Source organism: Colletotrichum higginsianum, chromosome 9 (assembly GCF_001672515.1).
Source record: "Colletotrichum higginsianum IMI 349063 chromosome 9, whole genome shotgun sequence".
In the NCBI taxonomy this organism is placed as follows: Eukaryota; Fungi; Ascomycota; class Sordariomycetes; order Glomerellales; family Glomerellaceae; genus Colletotrichum; species Colletotrichum higginsianum.
This window is the reverse complement of record NC_030961.1, coordinates 3,619,582-3,644,472: the sequence shown is the minus strand read 5'-3', so window position 1 is coordinate 3,644,472 and position 24,891 is coordinate 3,619,582. Positions and strand designations below refer to the sequence as shown.

The window sequence follows — 24,891 nt, the reverse complement described above, 5'->3', positions numbered from 1 at the left end:
TGCCCTTGATCCAGGCTGTTTCTTGCGGATAGACTTCGCCTCAGACATCCCCAGCACCAGCCCATTAGATCCCTGGCCCTCAAGGATACCAGTCTCATCCATGTTATATCTGTTGGCTGGTTTGATGCTGATGATCTCTGGTATGGCGAGATGCTTGAACCAGTCCCTGATGACCTCAGTAGATGCCCCATTAACACGTCTTGAATCAATAGGGCAACTTCTCTTGACCTTGACTGATGGATTCCTCCTTATAAAGGCCTGGACCCAGCCTCTCCCTATAGGTTGGGTATCCCCTATGGCATGAAGGATTCTTTCTGCAAAATGCTTCACTTGTTGATGGGTTGGAGGAAGCCCAAGGGCATGCTGGATTCGCACCCATTCAGCCAACTTGGCCTCCTGGCTCACTGTGAGCCTCTGCAGGTCAGAAAATGCTGCTGCCCTTGCCTGGGTGCCTTGAAGACGATGCTGAAGGGTAGACCTTGGCACACCATACTGCTGGGCAGCCTTCCTGACACTCTGACCGTTCGAAATGGCCTCAAGCGCTTGATTGACTTCATTTTCTGTATACTGGCTCATAATGCCTAGAATAAGGTGCCCTAAAAAGATGAGGCCATTTGCATAAGGTTGGAAAAAGATGTGATAGTTTGAAGTTGGAGGAGGATGAAGGAGGAGGTTGGTGATGAGGCATTTTTGGGTGGCCCATATGTGGGGGTGGCCCAAAAGTGGGTGCTTTGACTTATAACATATCGAACTTCATTGATACGGTGTTACCATCATGAACGGGGGGTGGGGAGAAATTGATCTGACTGACTCCATTTGTTGCAGTGCCTGGCGTCCCTTAGAACAGGTCGAGAACTGGCCACTCGCTGTATGCGACGGCTCATCAATAACCTATGATGATCTCATAGAGGTTGATTTGATACGAAAGGACTATATTGGGTCAACTATGTTCGCCAAATTCAGGCCTGGCTATAGCTGGTACTATCTTGAAAGCCAGCGTCCAGATGAAGTCTGCCTTTTCAAAAACTTCGATAGCCAAGAAAACTCAAAGGCACCAAGTAAGTTCACCTTCGTTCACAGGGCTCTGTTACAGAAACATGTCTCGAGCTTGGTCTGAACCACTCCTGGTACTTGGACCTAAACTCACAAGCTGCGTAGTATGCCCACACTCCTCCTTTGAGCAAGATGATGTTCCCCTAAATACAAGGCCTAGAAAAAGCATCGAGGTCAGAGCATTCGTCTTCGGCGGTCCGCAGCAACGCCCCTCAGCAGCTGCGGACACATAGTCTTCTTATGTGGTGTTTGTTTCGTATCATTCTACGTCTTGGTACCGGGATCAGGGTGTATTTGATTCCTTCTTATTGGTGTTTATATGTTATCAATTTACAATAGGACTCTTCCCTACTGTTTTTGGGTTTCAATGAATTGGTGGCGACATTTTGTGGTTCATTTTTCAGCAATTTTAGATGAATCTATAGTGTAACTACGCCGTCCCAGTCTTTAAGGCCCTTGATGTTCTTATCACACCCTATATGCTCTTGAAATGAACCTGCTTTATCTAAATGTTGGTTACATTAATAGTCTTACCCCTACCTCTTTGACACATTTTGTAGCTATCAACTTATGTTATTACCTCAAACTAGTTATAGGGCTTAGTAGTTTCTTCTTATAACTATCTCAAATACCACACGACCAGGCGATACCTCAAGTGTGGCTTGTGAATATAGGTAAGATGTATGCTGTGAGTAGAAAAATGAAGGTAACTCCTCCAGTGGAAACGAGATATAGTTTAAGTTATGTAGAAACAAGAATAAGCTTATTACTCTGTAAGACTACTAATTAGTTAGTAGGATTAGCAACTGATTAAAAAAATCACTCACCAACTATAAACTTGACCACAGAGCTAGGTTTAGCAAGACTTGCAAGATACTAAAACAGGGTTATAGATTTGATCGCAGGAAAGGATAGAATTCGAATACACTTGCTGAAACAATAATATTTCACAGCAAAAATGAAGATACAGTCGTTCTATAAAACGACAACGCTGCAAGAGACACTAACGTATATGTAAATGCAGATGCCTTGAGAAATCCGTAATCCTAACTTGCATCGTGTCCTTCAAACCCAAAACAGCCAGCCACCTTTACAGCCAGTTACGTTAGAAACTTAAGGAAACTTAAGAAGAGACTGTGTTTCATTTGATTATAGCATACTTCCCAACTTGATTCTAACGAATAACAACGTGAAGACAACAATGTAATTCGCAATCCATTTGAAACCAATGTAACCGTTGTGGACCTACACAGCACCCCGAGCTGTCGAACCTGAAGGTCTGGCCCATCCCACACTCGCCATAGGAGCACGCTGTTTCTTTGTTTTTCCTGTCCTTTTTCAAACGTGGCGCATTCCATGATTCCTCTTCCCGGTATGGGAGCGAGAGGCTGAACCTGCCGTATCGAATGTTGCAAGGCGGTTACCGACCACGTGCAGCAAAGCGTGCTCAATCATCATCATCTGGGAATCCTGGGCGATCTGTTCAAACAAATCAGCTTAATTTCTCAAGTAAGACTACAATCTGAATTCTGCTTACCATCGTCGTCGTCGTCCCAGTCACGGGAGGGTGGCCGAGGAGGGCCTGGAGGAGGGTTGCCTGGAGGAGGGGGACCTGGAGGAGGATTGCCTGGAGGCGGGTTGCCTGGAGGAGGGTTGCCTGGATCCGGAGGTGGAGGTTCCTGTCTCGGCTGGTTTTCTAGATGACCATCAGTCAATCAAAGTACGTCGTCGCAGTATTCAAATCCCATTTCTTACTGTTCTCATCATCACGGATGTAGAGACCAGCATGTGGACCAGTGTTTTCGCGTCGGCTCTTGGCCGACAACTCATTCGGTTGAGCGGCGACGTCTCTTGGAGGCAGAACAAGAGCCGAGCCTAAAGACTCGAGGAGGAGGAGCCCAATCAGAGCGCGTTTCCAATCAAGTCCGAACATCTTCTGATGAGGCTCTAGCACAGGTTTGTTGGTGGTTGGTTATGATAAAGAGGTTGGTGTTTGGACAAGGTGAGAATGAGGATGCGGTTCAATATCTTGACAGAGTAAGGACACACTGAATCTTTATAGCTTTCATGAGGCGCCTTATGACCGCCGAATGCCGTTCAGCTCGCACTCATTCAGCCTGGTTCCCTTGTGTTACTATCGACCAGGGCATGACCATCAAAACATTCGTGAGTCCGTCAACCAGCAACCTTAATGGCAGCATTTGGACGAGAACTTTACAAGAACCACAAGATAAGCTTCAACTTCTTCCTGGTCACAGGGTGGCACGTCTCTTGGCGTGCGGATCGAAGAGGTAAATCGGTGGCCAAGGCTGCGCCAACGCTAGTCTGCCTCATTCAAGAGAGCCGCTAGGTTCTGGCACGTCATGTCGATGCCGCTCTGGAGATGTATTTGTATGGCATTAGACGAAAAGACTGGCTTTGTTGGTGCACCACAGGGACCCAGGCCGCACCAGTTTGGTTGAAAGTTGCAGATATTTAGCCTGTCCCAGGCCATTCGCCATCTGCCAGCCTAAAAATAGCCACCTACAACGCTTAGTCTTCTCGTCTGGGGATGCTCTACTTGCCAGTTGTAGGACCAGATATGAATGCAACGGCTTGGTATTGCTATAGTAGGGCTTCCAAACGATCTGAGTACAAGAACAACCGGGGGGCTCAGGTGTCGTAATTGTTTTCCGGTTGCGATAACGAGCTTCGTGCAGACAGAGCCTGGGAAATGACATCTGCCGAGACCTTCCAAGAGGACCCAATGCAGAGATGCTACCTGAAAGACTCGACTGGAGATTGTAAGCGCAGGGACCCCATGATTATCATGCAGTCGTGATGGTCTCGCGCGGAACCCCTCACGAACTTTACACGGACTGGGCCAAAGGCAACGGAGAGTTTATTTCAAGTTCTAGTGGAGGCGAGCTCTTCGGGTGGTCCCGACACGCAAGTCGTTGATCTTACGGTTCATGTCTCCCCATTTGCTTCCCACCATATGGCTGTCAAGTCGGGGCAATTTCGCCGACTTGGGTGTGGGCCAAAAGATTTAGCCACCCATCATCTCTCAACCTTATTCCGACGTGGGCGATGGAGGCAAGCAAACGCAATCATCGGTGGCTATTTGGCTCCTCATGGAGGGCAAGCTCAGCTCGAGAATCAAGGGGTGAATAATCGTCCCGCGTCGACAGCTTCGGTCCCTAACGGTTGCCACCATAGCTGATACCATCTGAGCTATCTCTGAAAGAAGACATCGTCGATTGAGCTGTGAACCTTGTGCGGGGGCAGCGTTCTCGGCGGGCCAAAATTAGTAACAGTCTGTGGGATAGAGTTAAGTTTCTGGGGGCGAACACACTGCCAGGTCGGGTGAAATGGTTGCATGAACAATGTCATTGTCCACGAGACAAGGATTGTTCATGCCTTTGAAGTAAACTCTGACAAGACGACCCATTGTTTTTGATTCGACTACAGCGGGCGGGACGGGCGAGAATTTCCCGAACATCGCAGTCTGTGATTCTCGCCACACAGGATCTGTTCTGTGAGACTGCGAAAGCAGGTTGGCATCTTAGCGCCTCTCCCACTCAAGGTTTGCTAGGCCATCTCCGCGTCAGCATGAGCTCTATGCGAAGTTAAGGGTATGCCTTCTTCAACTCAGCAGCCAAGGAAGGTCCATACTGCCGTCTGTCCAGCTCTATCCTGGTCATTGCATTGCCTCAAGTGTGGCGAGAGTGTCCATATGATCACAATGACTACTTTCTCGGAGGTAATGTGACAAAAGTGAAGCTACCTCCTCCCGCTAGATATTTTAAACTCACAATCATCATCTTGCTGTCTGAACCTTCAAGTGTTGCTTTCTTCCGTCTTCGACGTGCTCACTGACTAGCACGATCTCCCCGGAACTCCTGATACTCGATCGTCTAACTTACTCAATTACTCAGTGCTTGTATACCGCGGTCCATTTGAACTGCTGAAAAATGCAAATTGTTGGAATACATCGGGCTGGCTTGTTTGTATGTGAGTTGGGAAGTGTTGTTACGTACCTAATGATCTCCTAGGTTCTTGGCGATTGGCACCAAGTCATCCTGACGAAGCACACCCTCAAATCGCCAAACAAACCCGGAGGCGTGCCGCCAAACGACGCGAGGACCTTAAAAAGCCAAGTACACAGCCTCAGGGTGGGATAAAGAAGCTCAAGACGAATCCATGTCATGTCTAACCAACTCCAGGGCGGAGCAACATAGTTCTCACATGGATGGGAGATTGTGGGACGTTTGTCCGCGCGTCGCCTGTGGCTGTTTCTTGGACTTTCGTCTGAGTCATTTGATATCGGATCATTGCATGGCATCATGTCATACAGACTGGGGTCTTGATTGAAGTCTTCTCGGACTTCACTGCTATCGGATGTATCTACACCCGGAGCGGCAATGCGGCGTCCTGACAGAGGGGATGTCCATTTCTTGGTCTGAGTACTGACCTGAGAAGGGAAAGGAGGGAACACTGGCGGTAGTAATTCGTGGACAACAGCGCTGTTCTGGTAAGTAACAAGGTAGCTTCAACCATTAGATTGATTTCAGTACCGTGAAAAGCCCCTGGACTGCAGTCACGGAAGCGAGCTCGTGCTGCTCCTGTTGCTTCTTGGGACAGTCTGATTGATGGCTGCCGAGCAGCTGAATCCGAAATACAGGACAAAATGAGCTCGGACAGTCTTGCATGTGCTGGATTCTCTTGAAATATTATTCTTAGAGGCTCTGCAATCTGTTCGTAGCTATCTCGATGCTATGAAGAGGGCCCAACCGCAAAGTAGAACCGAAACCGACATCTCAATTCATACGTCACGCTCGTTAAGGGAAACTCTCAAGATATCTACGACACTATCAGTAAGTGTCTTTAAAGGGCGGCACCCTGCACATCAGGCCAGCAGTCCCCGATCTTCCCGTCGTCCTGAAAGCTCACAACCACGCTTCCTTCTCCCCGCAAAGGATTCCCGTCCCAGACAACAAAGTCGCCGGCGTACTTCTTCCCAGCCGACGTCTTTTCCTCCTGCCCCGACTGTTTCAACCCTAGAATCTGATCAAAGTTTGTCGAGACCAGCTTGATGGCCTCCTTTTCCGTCAACCCGGCGAACTTGGCCGCCCACTGCGCCTCCTGGGCCAGTCCGTGGACCTTGGAATCGCCCCGGACCGCGAGTGCGACGAGAACACCGGCATCGATGAGAACTTGTGCCGGGCTAGGTGAGAGTGGAGGACCAGCGAAAGTGTGCCTCTTCTCCCACTTGTCCGGCGCGCCGCGGTTGCCGGTGAGAATGACGGGGATTTTGGCCTCGTTGAGCTCTTCAGCAACCTGGATTTCATCAATTTAGCGACATGTTACCAAGAGAAACCACTTAACATACCAGAGGAGCACCGTGGCCACCGAAGATGACAAAATTCACGGAGGGGAACTCTCGCTTAAGGAGAACGACTTGCGAGATATCATCCTGCGTTTGTTAGCTTGGACACTCATTCGAGGCAGCGCAGTCAAGCATGACCAACCTCGTTGACTGTGTACACTATGACAGGCAATGAGCCCCTGGAGGCCCGGACGTAGGTGCTTCCAGTCTTCCCGGACGCTTGCTGGCCTTCCTCAAGAACCTGGCGCAATCGTTCGACGCCAGAAGAGATGGTCGGCGTGTCATCCCCTTAAACACGTTAGTAACTATCATCGTCCCAGTGTTCTTTGACCTAGACTAACCTTTCGCCTCTTGTCCGATGGCAAAGTGAAGTGCGACCTCGTCTTTCCAAATGCCGCCCCCCAAGACAGTTGCGTTCTCGCTGGTTCGCAGGCCCACGCTCACACCCTGAAGTGCGCCTCCTCCGAAGATCGGCGCCGTGATCGCCTTGGTCACGCCTCCGACCCTCGCCCGGCCGAAGCCTCTTCCGCCAAAGTGAACACCGTACTTGGCAAAGTGCAAGTCTTTCTGCTCGTTGAGTGCGTTGCCTTTGCGGCCGGGGGATCCGTCGCCGGTTGACGGCTCTGAAGAGATGTCGATGATACCGATATTGTTCCCGAACGCGACCAGGCCCGGGGTTACGTAGCCATTCTCCAGCTCGATGTGGTGGATGTCTCCATGCTTCTGGGACGAAAAACATTCAGACTCGGGCCCGAGACATGTGATTTCACCGTTGAAAACCGACATAGCAAAGCCGTTGCTTTCCCCGTCGTTCTTGTCGACGGTTGTGATAGGCTTCTCGAGGAGGATACTCTTGATGCCCGTGAAGACAATGTGTGAATCGGGAGCCAAGACGTTGTTGCAGACGGTCTGCTTCTTGTCCTTGGCGATCCAAGGACGAGACAGGGGCAAAGCCAGATCTGCCGCCTGGGCTGGTGTCTCGAGGATCCGGAGAGACTCTGGTGATTCGAGTACCTCTCTACCGTCTACGAAGACCTGAACGGTTGTGGCGCCGACTGACAGCGGATGCGAGTCCCAGATCACGAGGTCGGCATCGTAACCAGGCCGGACGAAGCCAATACGATGATCCTGGTAGATGGACCGGGCGGCCGTGGAGGTTACGGACTGGAGAGAGTTATCTTCCGACAGACCGAAAGAATGAGATACAGCAGCCTGGTAGACGAGGTACTTGGCGTGATTGCTTTCACCGGTATGGTCCTACGAAGACAGAACGTGTCAACTCTGGGATCAAGGATCATCTTCAAGACGCAGCGGTTGCAACATACCGACTTCAACACGACGCGGAGGCCATGGTCGTCCAAGATCTTCGGACCGCGCAGGTTGGCGCCGTACGCCTCGTGTTTGAACAACCCATTCTCGGCAAAAGTTGCGATGGTGATGTTCCTTGAGGACGTCAGCAGGTTTTGACACACAACGCGTCGAAACAGAGGCGTCTTACTCTTCCTGTTGCTTGAGGAACTCGGGAACCTGCCACGCCTCGAGGGCGTGGTGGAAAGCTTGCGGGTGGACCCCAAATTCGTGCAGAACGTCCAGCATCCGCTCAAAGTCTTCGGGCTCGTAGCAATGGATGTTGACGTTGAACTCGCCCTTCAACAAGGCGACTGTCGGCTCGAGCTCCAAGTCCTCCGGCAACTCGCCAAAGTCCGCAATGAAACGACGGGCTCGGCGATCCTTGAATAGGCCGCCAGAGGCGAGCTCCTGGGCACTTTGGCACCACGCGTCCTGCTTGTTCTTGAGCTTCCGAGCCTTGTCCAGATGCTCTCTGAGAAGCCAGGCGTTGCCGAGGCGGGTGTGGGGATAGATATGCTTCGGGTTCTCGCCGCATGCCATCTTCAAGTAGCGTTGGCGACTCGCCTCCGGCAAGCCATGCTCAAGGAGAAGCTCCTCAACAACAGGCTCGCCGTTCTCCCCAGGCAGAGGCAGGTTCTTCACCAGGTACGCCTGGCCGCCGATTATGTTACCAGAGCCCGGGAGATTGAGCGAAGATGTGACGCCACCAGATGCGATGATCTTGATCGCCGGGTCGTACGGCTTGAAGCCATCAATGGCGCGCACAAAGGGTGTTATTGGGCCCAGACCGGGCTTTTCGTTCACGTCGGCGTTGGCAGAGACTGAGGAGAACGGGAGCTCTAGGTGATGGGAGTGAATGTCAACAAGACCGGGTGTGACGAACCGGCCCTTGACGTCGTATACGACTGCATCGTCCGGGAGTGATGTTTGATCTCGAGTCTTGGACACGAATTTGATCACTCCCTCCTCGAAAAGCACGTCGACGGCCTCCGCCAGGACCGTCTCCCCGTCGAAAAGAGTTGCGTTGCGAAGAACAATTGGATGCTTTTGTCCAGACTCCGAATTCCACCGCGGGTTCGACCGGCCTGGAGAAGCGGACTTTTGTGTCGCGCCACGAAACGCGGACGCGCTGCATTGGTTCACGCCTCTGAGAAACTGTTGTTGGTGGTGAGCTGTAGGTGCCTCGGCTGCACTGTTGAAGTAAGACAAAGACAGGACAATGGCGACGAGTCCCGCGAGGGTAACAAGACGTCCTCGGCGTCTTCGAATTGTATATCGTCGGGCAGGCGGTTGAGGTTGGTACGGAGGGGGACTCAATCCCAAGAGTCCGTCGTCTTTGCCTCCCATCTTGGTAACTGTCGACTCAACTCTTTGGCAACTATGGGTTACAAGACAAATTGGTTGCAGAAGCACGAGCTGCCCAAGATGCAGACCACCAAGCACTAAATTGTAACAAGTTGGGGTTGGCTTTCCGAGTCCCACCGTAGATAGCGGATGTCGGGAATATTCCACCCCCTCCCCGAGTCGGGATGGTCAGGGTTTAGTCTTGGCAACTCTTTACTCTGAGAGGCGTCAACGTGGAGATAAAGCACGTCAACTGACAAGGGTCCACTTACGACTCGTTCATTATCTTTACAGCGTATGCGAAAAGCCTAACTCCCGGGTTTTCCGTCTCGGACCTCAATGACCCTGTAGGCTGTGGGTTGTGGGAAGTCGGCTATTGCAAGCTAGTTTTTCCCATAAGCCTTTTCTCTTTTTCCTTGGCAGACTGCAAACCAGACAGTGGCTTGTTATCACCTACGAAGTCCTAGAAGCCACATTCACATGGGTCGACACTTGAACCAAGCGTCGATTCTTTTGATAAACAAACTGCCGTGGTGTTGAGAACTCGTCTGTTATCACGGATCATCCATCGATTCTGCATGTCTTTAAAAAGAGACAACGTTTATGTGTAACACCAACATTATCCGCCAGAAGTTCCTGTTGGCTTCGGTCTGTTCCCGACTCCGAGTTCGCCTTCAAGTACAATGAAGTCGGTCTCGTCCCGATATTCGCCATCCCCTCCTCCGGCAAAACACTTAGACGTCAGCAACGTGCATTTACAAGCGCCCTAAAAGTAAAAAGTAAACCGAGTGATCGGTAGAAACCCGCCGTCGCTAAAAACGCTTGTCCAGCTTTGTTATGTTTACCGCCGCCGCCATTCGGCGTCCCGATGACGCGACCAGCGAGGCCCGCCCACTTGCCGCGCGTTTGGCCTATGGCAACCCCGGCATACGGACAGCGATCGCGAGCGTGAGCGGGCAGAAGGGACGAATTTGGCTATATTCCTACGTAAAAGGCGGAGTTACTTCGGGGCTGATAGTCATTGAAATAACCATAGGGCGACGAAAACCGAAAGCGAGGGGATAGACGCTGTTGCAAATTATACTAGCTTTATGGTGCAAGAAGATGACCCTTCGCACCATTGGCTGGGTTAGAAAACATCTCTCTAGACAAGCCTACAATACCGTCCGGGCTACTCCGGTGTATCGGGGGAAGAACGGGAATGGAAACGTCACATCTACATCCGAAAACAATCCCAATTCAGACCTTGTCCTCGCGATCCCTCGGCGCTGTCACACCCACATGGATGTCGTCCGGCAAAAGACGCCGGCTAAGGCCGGCAGCCCTCTACAAGGCACAATTATTGTCAAGACGGCATGGTTTTACGACTAGAGGGCTGCAAAGACTAGGTGGGTATTGGTAATGGTATACCGATACGGAAGACATCCACGCACCATGAACCGCGCAGGTGCCAACGCCACCCGCCCAACGCAATCAGCCCATGGAAACGCAGTACGTTGTAGACTTGCCCGTCTTAGAGTTCCACTGTGCAGCGGTACGCAGATAAAGATGACCGCTCCCGGTGTGGGTTCTGGGATGTTCGCTGTCCCTGTCTCGTCACCCTTTCCCCCCCTTCTAGTTACCTCATTCCCGCCCTTGGACGGTCAGAGCTCTTTGGACCAGTTACCGTCTTCATTTTTCTCTCTGTCACTTTCTTCGCCGTCATGGGCGCTCTTGATGAGAAGACGGGCGATACCATCGACGCTGTCACGCCGGTCGATGCGAATCCCCAGGTTAGACCTTTTGACTAATCACTGAAAAACTCCACTCCTCGCTCAAGTTGACTGACTTTTTTGACAGAGGGAAAGCTTCGATGACAAGGTCTCTCTTGATGAAGTTGCGAGGTAGGAAACCAGACGCCCCGAATTAAAGTACGAGCCAATGGCTAACGACACATTCAAGGCAACTGAATGCAACCCCCGAGGAAGTCCTCGAGGCTAGAGAGCACTCCCTGGCACTCTCTCTCGAAGAGACCAAAGAGGTAATGTGATTGCTCTCAAACAGGCGTCACACGATGCAGCTATCTAACGAATTATCAAAGTCCGCCGAGAGACTCGTTCACCAACATGGCCTCGATCCCAATTTCCCGGCCGGCGCCCTCGAGCGTCTCAAGGAGTTCCTCGCCAACGACGACATCTTCGCCAACCCGGACGCCCACACCCGCGAGATCGGGGAGGCCAAGATCGAGGTTTCCCTCCTGACGACCAACAGCCCCTACGCCGAGGTGCGCGCCGTCGTCGACGCCCACGACGACGTGACCCTCCCCGTCAGCACCATCCGCTCCTGGACCATCGGCCTCTTCTTCGTCGTCTTCATCGCCTTCATCAACCAGCTGTTCAGCGTGCGCCAGCCGTCCATCACGCTCCGCGCCGAGGTTGTGCAGCTGTTGGCGTACCCCGTCGGAAAGGCGGCCGAGAGATGGCTTCCCGACGTTGGCTTCACGCTTTTCGGGGTCCGGCACAGTCTCAACCCCGGGCCCTTCAACAAGAAGGAGCATATGCTGATCTCGATCATGGCGAGTGTCGGAAAGACGCTTCCCAGTTCCAGATACATCAGTAAGTCGTCTGCCTCCTCTGGTGTGAACTAATACCAGGTGATCGATCCATTGCTGACTTTTTGTCTGTCTAGTCTTCACACAGTGGATGGATCGGTATTTCGGCCAGAAGTATGCCAAGTCCTTCAGCTATCAGATCCTTCTGGCACTTTCGACCAACCTGATGGGTTTTGGTCTGGCTGGTCTCTGCAGACGGTTCCTGGTCTATCCGTCCTTTTGTCTCTGGCCTGCCTCCCTCGTCACCATCGCCCTGAACAGCTCCCTTCACAACGGCAAGTCGAACCAACCGCTCCGCGGCGTTTTTGCGAGAAAGAAAGAAAAAAGCGTAGCTAACCGACTGCCACAGAGGTCAACCACCCGGTGCCCGGCCCTTTCAAGAGGATCTACAGCATGTCCAGATACCGCCTCTTCCTGGCCGCGTTTGCCGCCATGTTCGTCTGGTTCTGGTTCCCGGACTACATCTTCGGGGCGCTCTCGCTGTTCAACTGGGTGGCCTGGATTGCCCCCAACAACTTCACCCTCACCGCTCTCACCGGTGTCAAGAAGGGGCTTGGCTTCAACCCCTTGCCCACCTTCGACTGGAACGTCGCGACGCACGTCGTCCAGCCCCTCGTCGTTCCGTTCCGCGTCACGCTCAACACCTTCGTCGGCGTCTTCCTAGGCGGTATCACCATCATTGGGCTCTACTGGACCAACGCGTACAACACCGGGTACCTCCCCATCAACTCCAACCTGATGTACAATCATTTTGGCGGCTCGTACAATGTCTCCAAGATTCTCGACGGCCGCGGGTGGCTCGACGAGGCCAAGTATCAGGCCTACTCCCCGGTGTACCTGGCCGCCAGCAGCATCACCATGTACTACTACTTCTTTGCCGTCTACGCGGCGACGGTTTCATACGCCATTCTCTTCCACCGGCACGACATTGCGCTCGGGTTTCGTAGTCTGCTGCGCAGCTTCAAGAAGGAAGCGTCAAACGACTTCAAGGATGTCCACACGAGGATGATGTCCAACTACCCGGAAGGTATAGGCGCAATACTGGTCGGACTCGCATGACCTCATGAATGTTGCTAACGACTTCTAGTTCCCGAGTGGTGGTATCTCATTCTCAACTTGGCTGCCATTGCTTTTGGTGTTGCTGCCGTCGCCGCATGGCCGACCGAGGTGCGTCTTTTTTTTTCCCCTTGTGATCCGATGAGGAAAAGGGAGAGGCTAACAAGGATTCTTCAGACGAGTGTCGGCGTGGTTTTCTTCGGTATCGCCCTTGCACTGGTCTTCGTCATCCCGACCGGCATCATCTTCGCGACCACCGGAATGGAGGTTGAGTTCAAGTAAGCAATCTTGACGGCTTGGACGTGGAACGACTCGACTGACTTAATAGCGTTCTCGCCGAGTTCATCGGAGGTGCGTGGGAGCCCGGTAATGCTCTCGCCATGAACTTTTTCAAGTGCTTCGGGTAAGTGGAATCAATAACACGGTGGCAAGTCTTGACTCGATGATGAGAGCAAATTGCTAACCAATACGTTTAGATATGTCACCACGGCTCATGCCCTCGACTTCGCCAACGACCTCAAGCTGGCGCATTACCTCAAGATCCCCCAGCGCCACACTTTTGCCGCCCAGGTCGTGGCCGTCTTTGTCTCGGCCTTCGTGTGCACGGGGGTCATGAATTTCCAGATTGAGAACATTCCGGACCTGTGCTCGACGTAAGTGCTGTGCTCCGCCGGCTTGACTTGTTGAACGTGCGTGGCATTCCACTGACAGAGTTGTGTCCCACTTGCAGAAACCAGAAAGATCGGTTCACCTGCCCCGGTGTGAACACCTACTTCACGGCTGCCGTGCTGTTCGGCAGTCTGGGTGCCCGTAAAGTCTTTGGCTCAGGCGGCATTTACACGGCGCTCTTGTCGGCCTTCCCCGTCGGTTTCGCGGTGCCGTTCATCTTCTACTTCTTCCAAAGGAAGTTCCCTCGCACCCACTGGTTCTCCAAGATCCATCCCGTCATGATCCTCAGCGGTGGCATCAGCTGGTCTCCTGTAAGCCTAGATCCCCGCCCCAACGTGACGTGATTGGCGACTCTTGCAGTACTAACAGGAGTATTCTAGTACAACATCGCCTACATGTGGCCTGCTGTTCTTCCCGGATGGGTGAGCATGGTGTACCTCCGCCAGCGCTACCTCGCCTTCTGGTCCAAGTACAACTACGTGCTTTCGGCAGCCTTCTCTACGGCCATCGCCATTGCCGGCGTCATAATCTTTTTCGCCGTCAGCTATCATGGGTTCGAGATCAACTGGTGGGGCAATGACTCGGAAAGCGGATGCGAAGCCACGGCCTGCACGCGTCTCGCGCTGCCCAAGGGCGAGTACTTTGGACCGCGCATTGGTACCTATGCGGCATGAACTCGAGCAAGGTCACGCTTGGTGTTGGACCTTGTGACGTTGAGCTTCTGATGAAGGATTCTAGTGAAGGAGGTTCCGATGCCATAGATGACCGCGAAGATGTCTCAGTCTTCAATGGGCCGCTACGGAATGAGCTACACTGAATAATGTGTGGCAGAGTTGGCTTGGAAGAGAGGAATTGGTGCTATTCACCCAAGCCATAGTATTCATTCATTTCTGCCATGAGGGCTTTCGGTACATAGACTTCAAGTCTAGAGTCTGTTTAGATACACATACATATTACACTTGCTCTCAAAGTACTCAATCCTTTACATCAAATCCTCAAACGTTCACTCATTCTACTCAACGGAGACGCCGAGCACCCCATGGTCACGGTATCGTACCATTGGTCAAGCCCTGATCCACGGTCCAGATGCCGAACAGAGCGCTTTGACTCGTCGAGGCTCACGCTCACCGAAACCTAGTTGCAGAGCGAGATTACACTTTTACCCCGGCCATTTCCCACGACTCAATGGGAAGCGATGAAACTATAACGGGAGCGGAGCGCACCCAATCGGCCCCAACTGAATCTTCACTCATCAGTGATCAACGACCTCCTGGAAACCTAGTTCTGTCCATCCACAACCTCTTCTTGACGTCAGCACCCCTCTCTTCTCCTCCATCTAACGACGGCCCCCCGTGCCCTGTCCTGTCTTGTCTCCGAGTAGCTGCGGCCAAGTTCTCGCTCGCCCAGCTTCCATCCAACCCCGCCCCTTGATTTCTGCCGGCACGGTGACTCGCGCCCGTTTCTCGCGTCATTTCCCTCGCAGCCGTAACGTAGCGTACGTATCCATTGTTTACATGCGCCGCGCCCGCCCGCCAGAAACCACGACTTCCGAGCTCCCTCTTTTTTTTTCCCCTTGGAGTTCTTGGCCATGAGTAGCGGCCGAACCCCACCCGGCAGTTCCGGCACCAAGTCTCACTCAGGCTCGCCTCCGCAAGTGAGGAGGGGCTGCTCGTCCTGCAAGTAAGTCTCGGCCGGCCCACGGGGGTCCCTTGTGGATACGACCACGAACGTTGCTTTATCTGACGGATACTCAGGGCCCGGAGAGTGAAGTGTGACGGGATGCGGCCGGCATGTCGTCGATGCAGCGTCACAGGGACGGTCTGCGATGGCTTCTTGAGCGGCCCCAAGGACGGCTCTCCGGGCCGAAAGATCCCGCTGTGCCCTCATCAGACCTCCTCCGTCATCACCCCTTGTGACACCCATGCCGGTCTCGTCGCGCTGAGCTGTTCGGACAGACGCCACTTCGAGTGGTTCGTCCGCAAAATCTCGAGTAGACTCCCCGGTGTATTTAGCTCGCCCGTGTGGACGAAGCTCGTCATCCAAGCAGGCTCAACGGAGCCGGCCATACTCTACGCTATACTTGCCATTGGGGCTGTCCATGAGAGGGGCCTGGAGATGGCTGAACCATGCAGAGCCAACGACGAGCAGGAGACACTCAAGCCGCAGTCCTCGGATACGGCAGAACGCCTCAGCCTGCAATACTACAACAAGTCCATCTCATTTCTACAGTCGCGCCTACTAATGCAGGACACCGAGTCAATACGCATCGTCCTCATCGTCTGTACGATATTCATCTGCCTAGAGTTCATGCAGAAGCAGTACAAGACTGGTCTTCTCCATTTCCAGCACAGCCTCCGCCTGCTGGGCAGTTTGCAGAGAAGCGCGGAACCGGCGCCGTCGTCGGACCCGATTGACGAGTGGTTCGCCGAAGTGATCCCCCGCCTTGATATCCAAGCGACCCTCCTCTCGAACGAGTTATACTCGGGATGCGGTCCACGAACTCCTTTGGCGTCTCAGTCGCTTCCTGACCTTTTTCAGACGACCCGTGATGCGAGTCGTCATCTGAACACTCTCTTGATCAGAGCATATCGGCTCAAAAGAGATGGCGGCGCGACAAGCGTAGCAGGTGATGTGTCCGACATCTTTGAGCTCCTGGCTACGCAGCAAACTCTCCGCAACGACCTGGAGTTGTGGCTTCAATGTTTTGATGATTTCAAAGCCAGGACCTGGAGCGAGTTATCAGACGGCGAAAGGATTGTTTGCTGGTCGTTGCCAATACACCACACTGTGGCATACATCATCACGAACACCTCTCTCAACCCTGAAAACGAGTTGATCTTTGACCACTACACCCATCACTTTGCTTCCATCGTCTCCGGGTCGCGCAAAATCCTCGACGCACTCCAGCCTTCAGCTCTACCGACGCCGACAGCGGATACTTCACCCGACAACACGAACCCCCTTTCTGCCGACTGCACTGCCGACATCGGCCTCGTGCCGCCGCTGTTCTACGCAGCTATTAAATGCCGCGTTCCTAGAATCAGGCGACAGGCAGTAGAGCTGCTTTTGTTGGGAGAACGGCACGAAGGACTCTGGGATGCGGTGTTGTCGGCACGCATCGCCAGGGAAATCATGACTCTGGAGGAAAGGGGGATAGTGGACGGTGTTCAGGACGACAAAAGGGCCTCCCCGGATACCGTCGTTCCCATCCTTCCCGGGCCGCCCAGGATACACAAGCTGTGGATTGAGACGCCCATTGAGCCCAAAGGAGATATCATTCTGAGTGTCCTGAGGCTACACAGCAACAGGAAAAAGGAAATGTTGGCAAGACGGTTCGATGCTGCAAATGGGTTCTGGACATCCAGTCCCCTCACACCACGGGTTGTTGATGCAGCCAAGCACGAAACAAGTAAATAGATCCAGCCGGGCTGGGAGATACGAGTTTTGATGAAGACCTTATGGGCGAGAGATACGAGCAGCGTTTTTCATAGTTCTTGAACCCAAATCTTAATCTATACCTTGACCACCCTGACCTTCACTTCCGCTACAGAGTCTTGAGCCACCGCATACTAGAGGCATAGACATTCCTCCGGCGGTTTGTAGCGATTCCCGGTTTGGGTGGGTGGTGTTTGAATAGTTTTCAGAAAGGTCAATCGCTGAGAGCAGAATCCTCTGGAGTAGTGACATGATCGTAGTACAACCATTTTCCTCGGATTATTTGCGCCATCGCCCCGTAATGACAAGACTCAATGGAACAAGGTCCCCGTCACGATCTCTGACTCCCCATCGTCGAGATCATATAATCTGCCGCGTCATCTGCATCAACGGTTTCCGGCAAATCCAGAGTGCGTCCCCGAAAAAGCTGCGATACCCCCAAGGCTCGATTCTGACAGGTAGCAAGCAACTTGAAGATTTGCGGTCCACTCGCCAACTTGCCCACCAGTCGTACCAGCTTCTCCATCACGAGCATGGTTTCAGGCTGCATCGCCTGTGTCTCGTAAACCGCAATCCCATCAACAATACACAGAACCAACGCACCCGAGGGCAGCTGTCTCACCAACTCTTCAAATACTGTGCAGAGAACCTTCGGTTCCAGCCTCCCTGCCTTCCTCCATTTCGAGTCGTTCATGAAGGATAGATTTAGTCCCATTCCTCGGTCTGTCGTCTGGCTGAGAAGTTGGCCGACCAGACTCGCGATCATGCCAACTGCCGATGATTGCCAAGCTGTGTCAGGGTCCAGTGAATGTCTTGGACGGTGCTCGCCACAAAAGAAGTTGATGACAAAGAACTGCCCAAATTCAGACCCTTCACTTTGGGAGATCCGCGTCAGCTCGGCCGTTGCGAGGCTAAGGGGAGATATCCCGTCCGCCGCGGCAAGATCATCCCGACCGTTGACGAGAAGGCTGGTCGAGGCTTGGGACTGCTCCATGAAGGCCCTGAAGTCGTCGTTTCGGAAAAGCTTTGCCGCTTTCGATTTCCCTTTCTCGTGAAGACGATAGCCAAGTCGGAGACAAGTTGCAATGTCGTTCTGAACGGTTTCCGCGTCATACTGCAGCAGTCGAAGAAGCTTCGATCTCGCTGCCTCGGCTGCCGCTTTGGCTTCCGCTGTGTCTTCGTACGACTGCTTCCGAAATTCTTGGGAGCCGAGGTGACGCGGTTGATAGCTGGCTTCATCGGCCGACACTGAGTAGTCGACATTCGCCAAATCGTAGCCGGAGATTCTTGGTGGGAGAGCCCTGTGGTCTGGGGCGAGACGCTCTGATGACCAAGTAAACACTCAGCTCTACGTAGGCTTGAAGGAGTGAGTGTGACATACCTGAGCGACTCGACTGGAAATAAGGGCTAGACTGGAGCATTTGGAGAAGGCTCTTCTGAAAATGCTCGTTGTCCTGTTTGATTTTGGCCAAAAGGCGGGTGTGTCCGTGAGTTTCTCGAGCGTGGCAGATGTAAGCTTCCTCCTTGAAAGCCTGGACTTGTTTCTTGACGACGTCCATACTAGCTTGCAAATCGCTCTTGTACGCGCTCTGCTTTATCGTGACCTGAAAGAACTTTTCTGCAAGGCGCCGAATAGTAAGCTCATGATGCTGGAATCGAGCTGGTTGCCTGTCTATGCCCGTGAAGGAGCTTACCCAACTTGCTGTCCGCAAAAAACTGCATGATGTGGTTGAGAGCTTTCAAAACCGCTCTGAATAACTCAAAGCTCTTCCGGTCCAGCGAATGACCCCCCATCTCCCGGTAGAGGGCAACGGTTTGCCTCGCGTTCTCCATAATGTCCGGTATATCAGCCAAGAATTGGAAGATTGTCTCCCCAGTACTGCTGTACTGCGTCGCAGCCTATCTATACTGTGAGCAGAACAGAACACGTCGACTCAAAGACCCTCTATCTTTTCAACTTACACCGATCGCCAGCTTGAACACGCCGCAGATGCTTCAACAGAACTGGGCGTGAGCATTCTCATCCGCATCTTGTGAATAAGAAGGTCGTAGAAAGTGAATCAGCGAAAAAGCCGCCAGAACATACCTTGATCCGTAGTCCCCCATGGGCAATAACCCAAGCCACGCTTCCAGAGCACTTGAATACTTCCCGATTCTGTCAATGAACACCATAGTTTTGCTCTCCTTGTCGGGACTACCCTTCCACCGCTCCGCGGTCTTGTCGACTTCGGTCAGAACCTGTCCCCAGCTGCATTGCCTCAGGTCGGTTTCCGAAAGTGCTTGAACCTGGCGGTCTCCGTTCTTCCTCTTTGAAATCTTTCCCTGTACTTGTATCATCAGAGCGAAGAGCCGTTCTTTCTCCTCGTCGACTTCTTTCCACATCAACGCACTGATGACTCAAGCTCAGGACAGGTTTACACAAGCGCGATCGGTGTAGCATCTGGACGCACCTTTTTTGCTGTTGCTCTCTAGCATCTTCTATGGAGACAAGTTCCCCACTATGCTCGCTGAAGACCGGAGGTTGTTGGCCAGGCAGTGCAACATGATTTTCGAGGAAAACAACGGCTTCGCTTGCGGGATGTCTATCCCTGGAATACAGGAAAAGCTCTCTCTCGTTCACTTCTTCAGCGTTATGAGCCATGGATAAGAGTCTTGAGCTGGACAGCTCAACGTTGTGTCACCTTAAGGTGCGACAAGAATGCGCCGTGGAGGCACAAACTAGCAGGTCTCAAGCGTTCTTATGTGAGCTTGTTGGAAAACAGGCTGTAGAACGGCCGAATTCAATGATGAGGAATTATCAGGCGTTCGGGCATCGGCCTGCTGACCACCGACGTCTGAGCTAATGCATGAGACGAGGGGTTATCGGATGACCACTGCCTGTTTAAGCCTGGTGAGATGCGAGCTTCAAGCAGGCTGGACGCAGGCTGGCTGCAAGCTTCCATATTTGACCAGCTTGACACCGTTTTAACGCTTTCAATGGGAGTGATCGCCGCCGTCGTCAACCAGTAGGCAACACGGCTTGACGCCGAGTCGCCTCGCATAATTGAAACACCAGTAAGGCGAATGATAAGAAAGGAGGGGGCATGCCAGCCTGCCGCAAAGCTGAGATACCGGACCATTGTTGTTTAATATCAGTACAGACCTTGGACCTCTGGCTCAAATGTTTCGCCGTATCTTCTTGACTCCTGACACCTCCCGCTACATGTTTTCAATCTGACATAGAATCAATCTCCATGAAACTGCTGAGCATACGGACACAACAGTCACACTGCCATCGCGATGCCACCCGAAGTGCAGCTGGTCCCCGCGCGACAATTCCCACTCGAACAGCGGGAAGTTGTTTCCCCTACGAAAGAAATGACAGACTCAAGTCATAACAACGCAAACGCGAGTCACGATGATGAAACTTCAGCCAACTTCGACGCAGAGGCTCTCAAGACCGAAGAGGACGCGGTGGTGCCAGATCATGGTTCCCCATCCGGGAGAGGAGACTTGATTCCGTTCAAGGACACCAAAGAAGAGTTTGAAGTATTACAAGAAGCGACAATACGGTCTCAGTATCTTAACACTATGGGGCGCAGTGTCTTTGCCAATGAGAAGGAGGCTGGACGCTTAAGGACGCGTGGACAACAGGCCATTCTGCACCACACATTCACCGAGATGCGAATCGAAGATCTGGAGAAAGAACTGAAGGAGCTGAGAACATACGTCTACAAACTCGAAGATGACTTGGAACCGGTCAAGAAGAAGATGCTTCCCGTTCATCGACATGAACTGCAGTGTCTGAGTGCAAACCAATTCCGAGTCACTGGTCAATCAAGCAAACTTCACTGGACGCAGCAGCCGGCGCTGGAGGTTCAGCTACCAGAGGGCGTCGCGCCGATTACTACCAGTTCAGAGACGCCAGTCGAACCACACGCCCAGGCTCACGAAGGAGAGCATCCCGTATCGAACAGGATGCAGAGCGACGAGCCACGAACACCAGAGAGTCTACGCATCAGGTCGTACTCGTTGATGTCCCATTTACAAGATATCACTGGGAAAGAAGTCCTGGCACGTGCCGAAAGATCTATGATTGCGGGTGAAATGGTACACGGTGGTATCGTGTTTCTCCGCCCCTTCAAGTTCTTTGTGAGAAACGAGGAACTTATCAGGGAGAGCCTGAAGAAGCTGGAAGACAAGATGGAGAAGACGCAGGCCGCGAAGAACGCACCAAAACCAGTCGACTCGAAGTCCGAGAAGACAGGACAGCAAGAGTACGAGGACACTGATCTCATGGAAGACCTTAAGCTTCTTATCGACCGATTCTTTGACGTGGAACTGACGCCGACTTTTGAGCTGCGTCGAAAGATCGATGAAGGAACGGCCGTTGACATTGAGTACGGCGATCTGTGGCACCTCTTCTCGCGAGGCGACATTGTTGTCTTCCAATCCGACCAGACCCATGCCCGAAGAGTGGTCAACCTGGCCGGAGGGCGCGAGCCTTTGAGCTACAGATTTGACAGTGAAGATGAAAAGGTTTCCCGGGTAGATGGGTTCGTTGTCGACTGCTTGAGCCTCCACGCCAATGGTTCTACTTATGTTCCGAAACTGGAAAAGGTTTCCATCAAGAGGTTCAACGGGAAAAGGCCGATCACCTCCCTACTCGTGTACCCTCTCCGATTCGATCCCAGAAAGGCCGATCTGCGCACCAATTTCACAGCAATGGGACGACGCCTACTGAGCCTCACCAGTACCCCGTGCTGCCACAAACTTGTGCAAGGAAAAACACTGGACGAACCATCTCACGAGCTCGATACGCAGGTCATTGTCGATATGACGCTTGCAATGAGTGTCAACCCAGAATGGCGGCTCAAGTCGGCTATATCGACCGACGACTTCACTCAGAGAGACAAGAGGGAAACGATACAAGATCCTTGGTGCTATCATCGCAGAGAAGGCTGCTGCGGCAGTGACGCCATCTTCAAAGACCTCGAGTACGACGAGATGGACTCCCAGATATTTGCCGGGGAAATGGTCGGGACCCTGGGGCCGGTCCAGGCAAAGGACCTCCAGGAAGAAGATCTGATGCTGATGCAGCCCTATGTCTATGCCTTCGTTCTTCGGTCCAGGCAATGGGTGAAAGTCTGGACGGCAGACCTACGCGACGTAGTATTCGAGAACAATTTCGAAGACCTCGTGGTCCCGGACGAACACAAGGAGACGGTCAGGGCGCTGGTCAAGACGCACGAGAACACACGTGCCTCTCATTTGTCATCAGATATAAGGCCCAGCATGGGTTCCGGGTTGGATCTGGTCAAGGGGAAAGGGGCCGGGCTGGTCATCCTGCTACACGGCCCTCCAGGAGTGGGAAAGACGTCGACAGCTGAGTGCGTCGCCGATGACACGAAGCGACCCTTGTATCCGATCACTTGCGGCGACATCGGCGAAACGGCTGCCGAAGTCGAGAGCAACCTGCAGTACAACTTCCGGCTCGCGACCAAATGGGGCTGCGTCCTGCTCCTCGACGAGGCGGACGTCTTCCTCGCGAAGCGCACGCGCAGCGACCTGCGGCACAACGCCGTCACGAGCGTGTTCCTCCGCAGTCTCGAATACTACGCCGGGATCCTGTTCCTCACCTCCAACAGGGTCGGCGCCATTGACCCGGCCTTCAAGTCGAGAATCCAGATGTCGCTGTCCTACCCGAAGCTGGACCTCGGCGTGACCTGCAAGCTATATGAGAAGTTCATCGAGCGGACCAAGGCGGAGCAAAAGAAGACGAAAACGTACAACTTCAAGATCAGGGACAAAGAGATACTCGCTTTTGCCAAAAAACACTACCTCGGACTCGAGAAGGAGAACCGCGAGACGTGGAACGGAAGGTGGGTTGTCACGAATATCATCCTGCAGTGTTGATTCGTTTAAATGGGTTGGCTAACATTTGATAATAGGCAGATTCGCAATGCATTCCAGACGGCCATCGCCCTCGTCGAGTACCAGGACATGTCCAAAGACGCGGACGAGCCTAAGCCATCCCTCGGCAAGAAGCAATTTAAGTCGGTGGCCCAAGGGTCTAGAGAGTTTGACGATTATCTCTATAGTGTTCTGGGATCGACTGAAGCGGATGGAGCTAGACAAGATGGCTGGCGTGACGATGGCTTCATGGCCTCGTCCGCGCCTCTTGGCTACGTCCCTCTGACTGCGGTCCAACGGCCACAGGCAGCATGGCCGCCGCAAATGAAACAGTCCGGCAAGAAGGAGGCGCAGATATCCGACTCGGACGACGCATCAGACTCCGAAACGGACGATGAGGACGTGAAAGAGGGCGATAAAGGGAAGAAGGCAAAGGGCACGGGCTCGTCAGCTGCTGCCATCGAGACATCAGCGGTTAGTGCTGCTGGAGGAGGCTCTGACATGGAGCAGTTCCAGAAGTTTCTCAAGTTCCAGGAGATGATGGCCAAGCAGAGCGCGTAGACGAGACCGATCAGATATCAGATTTACTCAGAGTAGATTTTGTTCTCTTGTTGGAGTCGTTGTTGGCCTCGTCAGCTGAATGACTGGGTTTATATGTCTATTAAGGCAATTCTTGAGGTAACGTCGCTCTGTCAAGCGATTTTGGTCCGGGAAAGCTTGGTGTTCATTCTTTTGCATTTTTTTATAGGCTTCTCATCTTATTCGAGGAGGGGTTCATCTCTTTGAACAGTTGATTAAACCTTTTTTCCCCCTCGTATCTTAATTGAAAGCTCTCACTCAGGCTTCAAGTCAACTGACTAGCTCAATTGGAATCATGAGTTAAATCAATATGTCACTGTCTTCCAAAGCCCCGCTTGAGTTTTTCTGTAATCTACTGAGAAACAATGTAGCCGGAACTGTATATGAACAGAAGTGGCAGCGGAGTTGCCACACTCAAAACATTGACTACCATATGGGTGCTCTCATAGTGATACAGTCAACATGAGACGTTGCGGCCGGCAGCCCAAAGTTGGACATGGTAGCCTGATAAATCAAGCCATGGTTTGCATTCATAGTTGCGTGCGTGATCGAAAGATGAGATTACTTGTGTCTATATACAGTTGGAGGATACACAGCATCGTGCACAGGAATCTAAATGATGTGCCAAGATGGGCCCAGTGACTACCTTTGAGTTATAACAACTGAGGGACAAAGGATCTCCATGCGAAGAAGTTTGCCGCCTGTCCAACGCCCAATAATCTCAGGGCGCAGCGTTGATCCCACATAACTCAAGTGCTACCAGTGGCTTGAGTGATGGAGACATGTTGCTTTGAGCCGAGTCGAGAGTGAGGCAGGCAAGCACTACATGCTCTTGAAGTATTCAACCGCCTCGTCTGTCAGCTCTTTCCCTACCTCTCGTAATTCTTGGCCTCTTTCTCGCATCTTACTTACGTGCCTCTCTCACCCCTCTCTTCACTCTTCTTTCCAACCACATAACCAGATTGTAAACTCTCTTCAACTACAACAACAAAGCACACCAACGCGTTGTCAGGACTCTGCCCACGCTTATCACAATGCTCATCTCTCGTCTCTTCGGCAACACTGCCCTCGCCGTTGGCGCCCTGGGCATGGGGTCGATTGTGCCTGCCGAGGATCAGACCATCATACCGACTGGCAGCAACATTGAGGTTGTCAAAGGCAACGAACCCGGCATCAGCGCCTACACGAACCTCGTCTCCCACGATGACATCCCCCCTCACGATTGCAATGACATCCTGGGACGTGATATCACGCCCAAGATCGACTGCTCCTATTCTTGGGAGAACTGCGGCTTCGAAAACCACCTGGAGTATCACATCCTCATCAACGCCATCGGCAAGACCAGCCCCAAGTGGTGCGACATGATGTTTCATAATGTCCAGCGGTCCATCAACTACAACATCCGCCTCGAGTTCTGCGACCGCGCCTATCAGTCTGACGAGAACAGCAACGGCATGGAGGTCGTCTCACGCTGCCCAGGTCCATCCTAAAGTTCGGTGATTGGCGCCTCAACGTTGAGCAGGGCATCAGGGACAGCCTGTGCAAAGGTGGTCCA

General features: G+C 52.7%; 8 protein-coding genes across 8 annotated transcripts; 5 read left to right on the top strand and 3 right to left on the bottom strand.

The window, feature by feature from the left end:
• Positions 1-775: 775 nt before the first annotated feature.
• CH63R_13309 (Methyltransferase CmcJ) lies at positions 776-1,286 on the top strand (the record flags this gene model as incomplete). The annotated part of the gene is made up of 2 exons (XM_018308283.1): positions 776-1,058; positions 1,159-1,286. The coding sequence occupies 2 exons, from the start codon at positions 776-778 to the stop codon at positions 1,284-1,286; spliced, it is 411 nt and encodes a 136-aa protein (XP_018152700.1).
• Positions 1,287-2,500: 1,214 nt separating this feature from the next.
• Positions 2,501-2,986, bottom strand: CH63R_13308 (EC19 protein; the record flags this gene model as incomplete). The annotated part of the gene is made up of 3 exons (XM_018308282.1): positions 2,501-2,532; positions 2,591-2,749; positions 2,809-2,986. The coding sequence occupies 3 exons, from the start codon at positions 2,984-2,986 to the stop codon at positions 2,501-2,503; spliced, it is 369 nt and encodes a 122-aa protein (XP_018152699.1).
• A 2,933-nt stretch (positions 2,987-5,919) lies between these two features.
• On the bottom strand, positions 5,920-9,118 carry CH63R_13307 (Amidohydrolase; the record flags this gene model as incomplete). Its single annotated transcript, XM_018308281.1, has 6 exons — positions 5,920-6,372; positions 6,425-6,508; positions 6,564-6,709; positions 6,763-7,678; positions 7,747-7,864; positions 7,920-9,118. 6 exons carry the CDS (start codon positions 9,116-9,118, stop codon positions 5,920-5,922), a joined length of 2,916 nt encoding a protein of 971 aa, XP_018152698.1.
• A 1,700-nt stretch (positions 9,119-10,818) lies between these two features.
• Positions 10,819-14,104, top strand: CH63R_13306 (OPT oligopeptide transporter; the record flags this gene model as incomplete). Its single annotated transcript, XM_018308280.1, has 12 exons — positions 10,819-10,887; positions 10,955-10,998; positions 11,057-11,135; positions 11,196-11,709; positions 11,783-12,006; positions 12,057-12,732; positions 12,793-12,872; positions 12,939-13,039; positions 13,090-13,164; positions 13,238-13,414; positions 13,492-13,741; positions 13,811-14,104. 12 exons carry the CDS (start codon positions 10,819-10,821, stop codon positions 14,102-14,104), a joined length of 2,583 nt encoding a protein of 860 aa, XP_018152697.1.
• Positions 14,105-15,018: 914 nt separating this feature from the next.
• On the top strand, positions 15,019-16,847 carry CH63R_13305 (C6 zinc finger domain-containing protein; the record flags this gene model as incomplete). The annotated part of the gene is made up of 2 exons (XM_018308279.1): positions 15,019-15,110; positions 15,185-16,847. The coding sequence occupies 2 exons, from the start codon at positions 15,019-15,021 to the stop codon at positions 16,845-16,847; spliced, it is 1,755 nt and encodes a 584-aa protein (XP_018152696.1).
• A 349-nt stretch (positions 16,848-17,196) lies between these two features.
• Positions 17,197-19,247, bottom strand: CH63R_13304 (uncharacterized protein; the record flags this gene model as incomplete). Its single annotated transcript, XM_018308278.1, has 5 exons — positions 17,197-18,188; positions 18,247-18,483; positions 18,560-18,764; positions 18,828-18,858; positions 18,952-19,247. 5 exons carry the CDS (start codon positions 19,245-19,247, stop codon positions 17,197-17,199), a joined length of 1,761 nt encoding a protein of 586 aa, XP_018152695.1.
• An 897-nt stretch (positions 19,248-20,144) lies between these two features.
• CH63R_13303 (AAA family ATPase) lies at positions 20,145-23,318 on the top strand (the record flags this gene model as incomplete). Its single annotated transcript, XM_018308277.1, has 2 exons — positions 20,145-22,726; positions 22,796-23,318. The coding sequence occupies 2 exons, from the start codon at positions 20,145-20,147 to the stop codon at positions 23,316-23,318; spliced, it is 3,105 nt and encodes a 1,034-aa protein (XP_018152694.1).
• A 1,052-nt stretch (positions 23,319-24,370) lies between these two features.
• CH63R_13302 (uncharacterized protein) lies at positions 24,371-24,826 on the top strand (the record flags this gene model as incomplete). The annotated part of the gene is made up of 1 exon (XM_018308276.1): positions 24,371-24,826. One exon carries the CDS (start codon positions 24,371-24,373, stop codon positions 24,824-24,826), a length of 456 nt encoding a protein of 151 aa, XP_018152693.1.
• Positions 24,827-24,891: the final 65 nt, after the last annotated feature.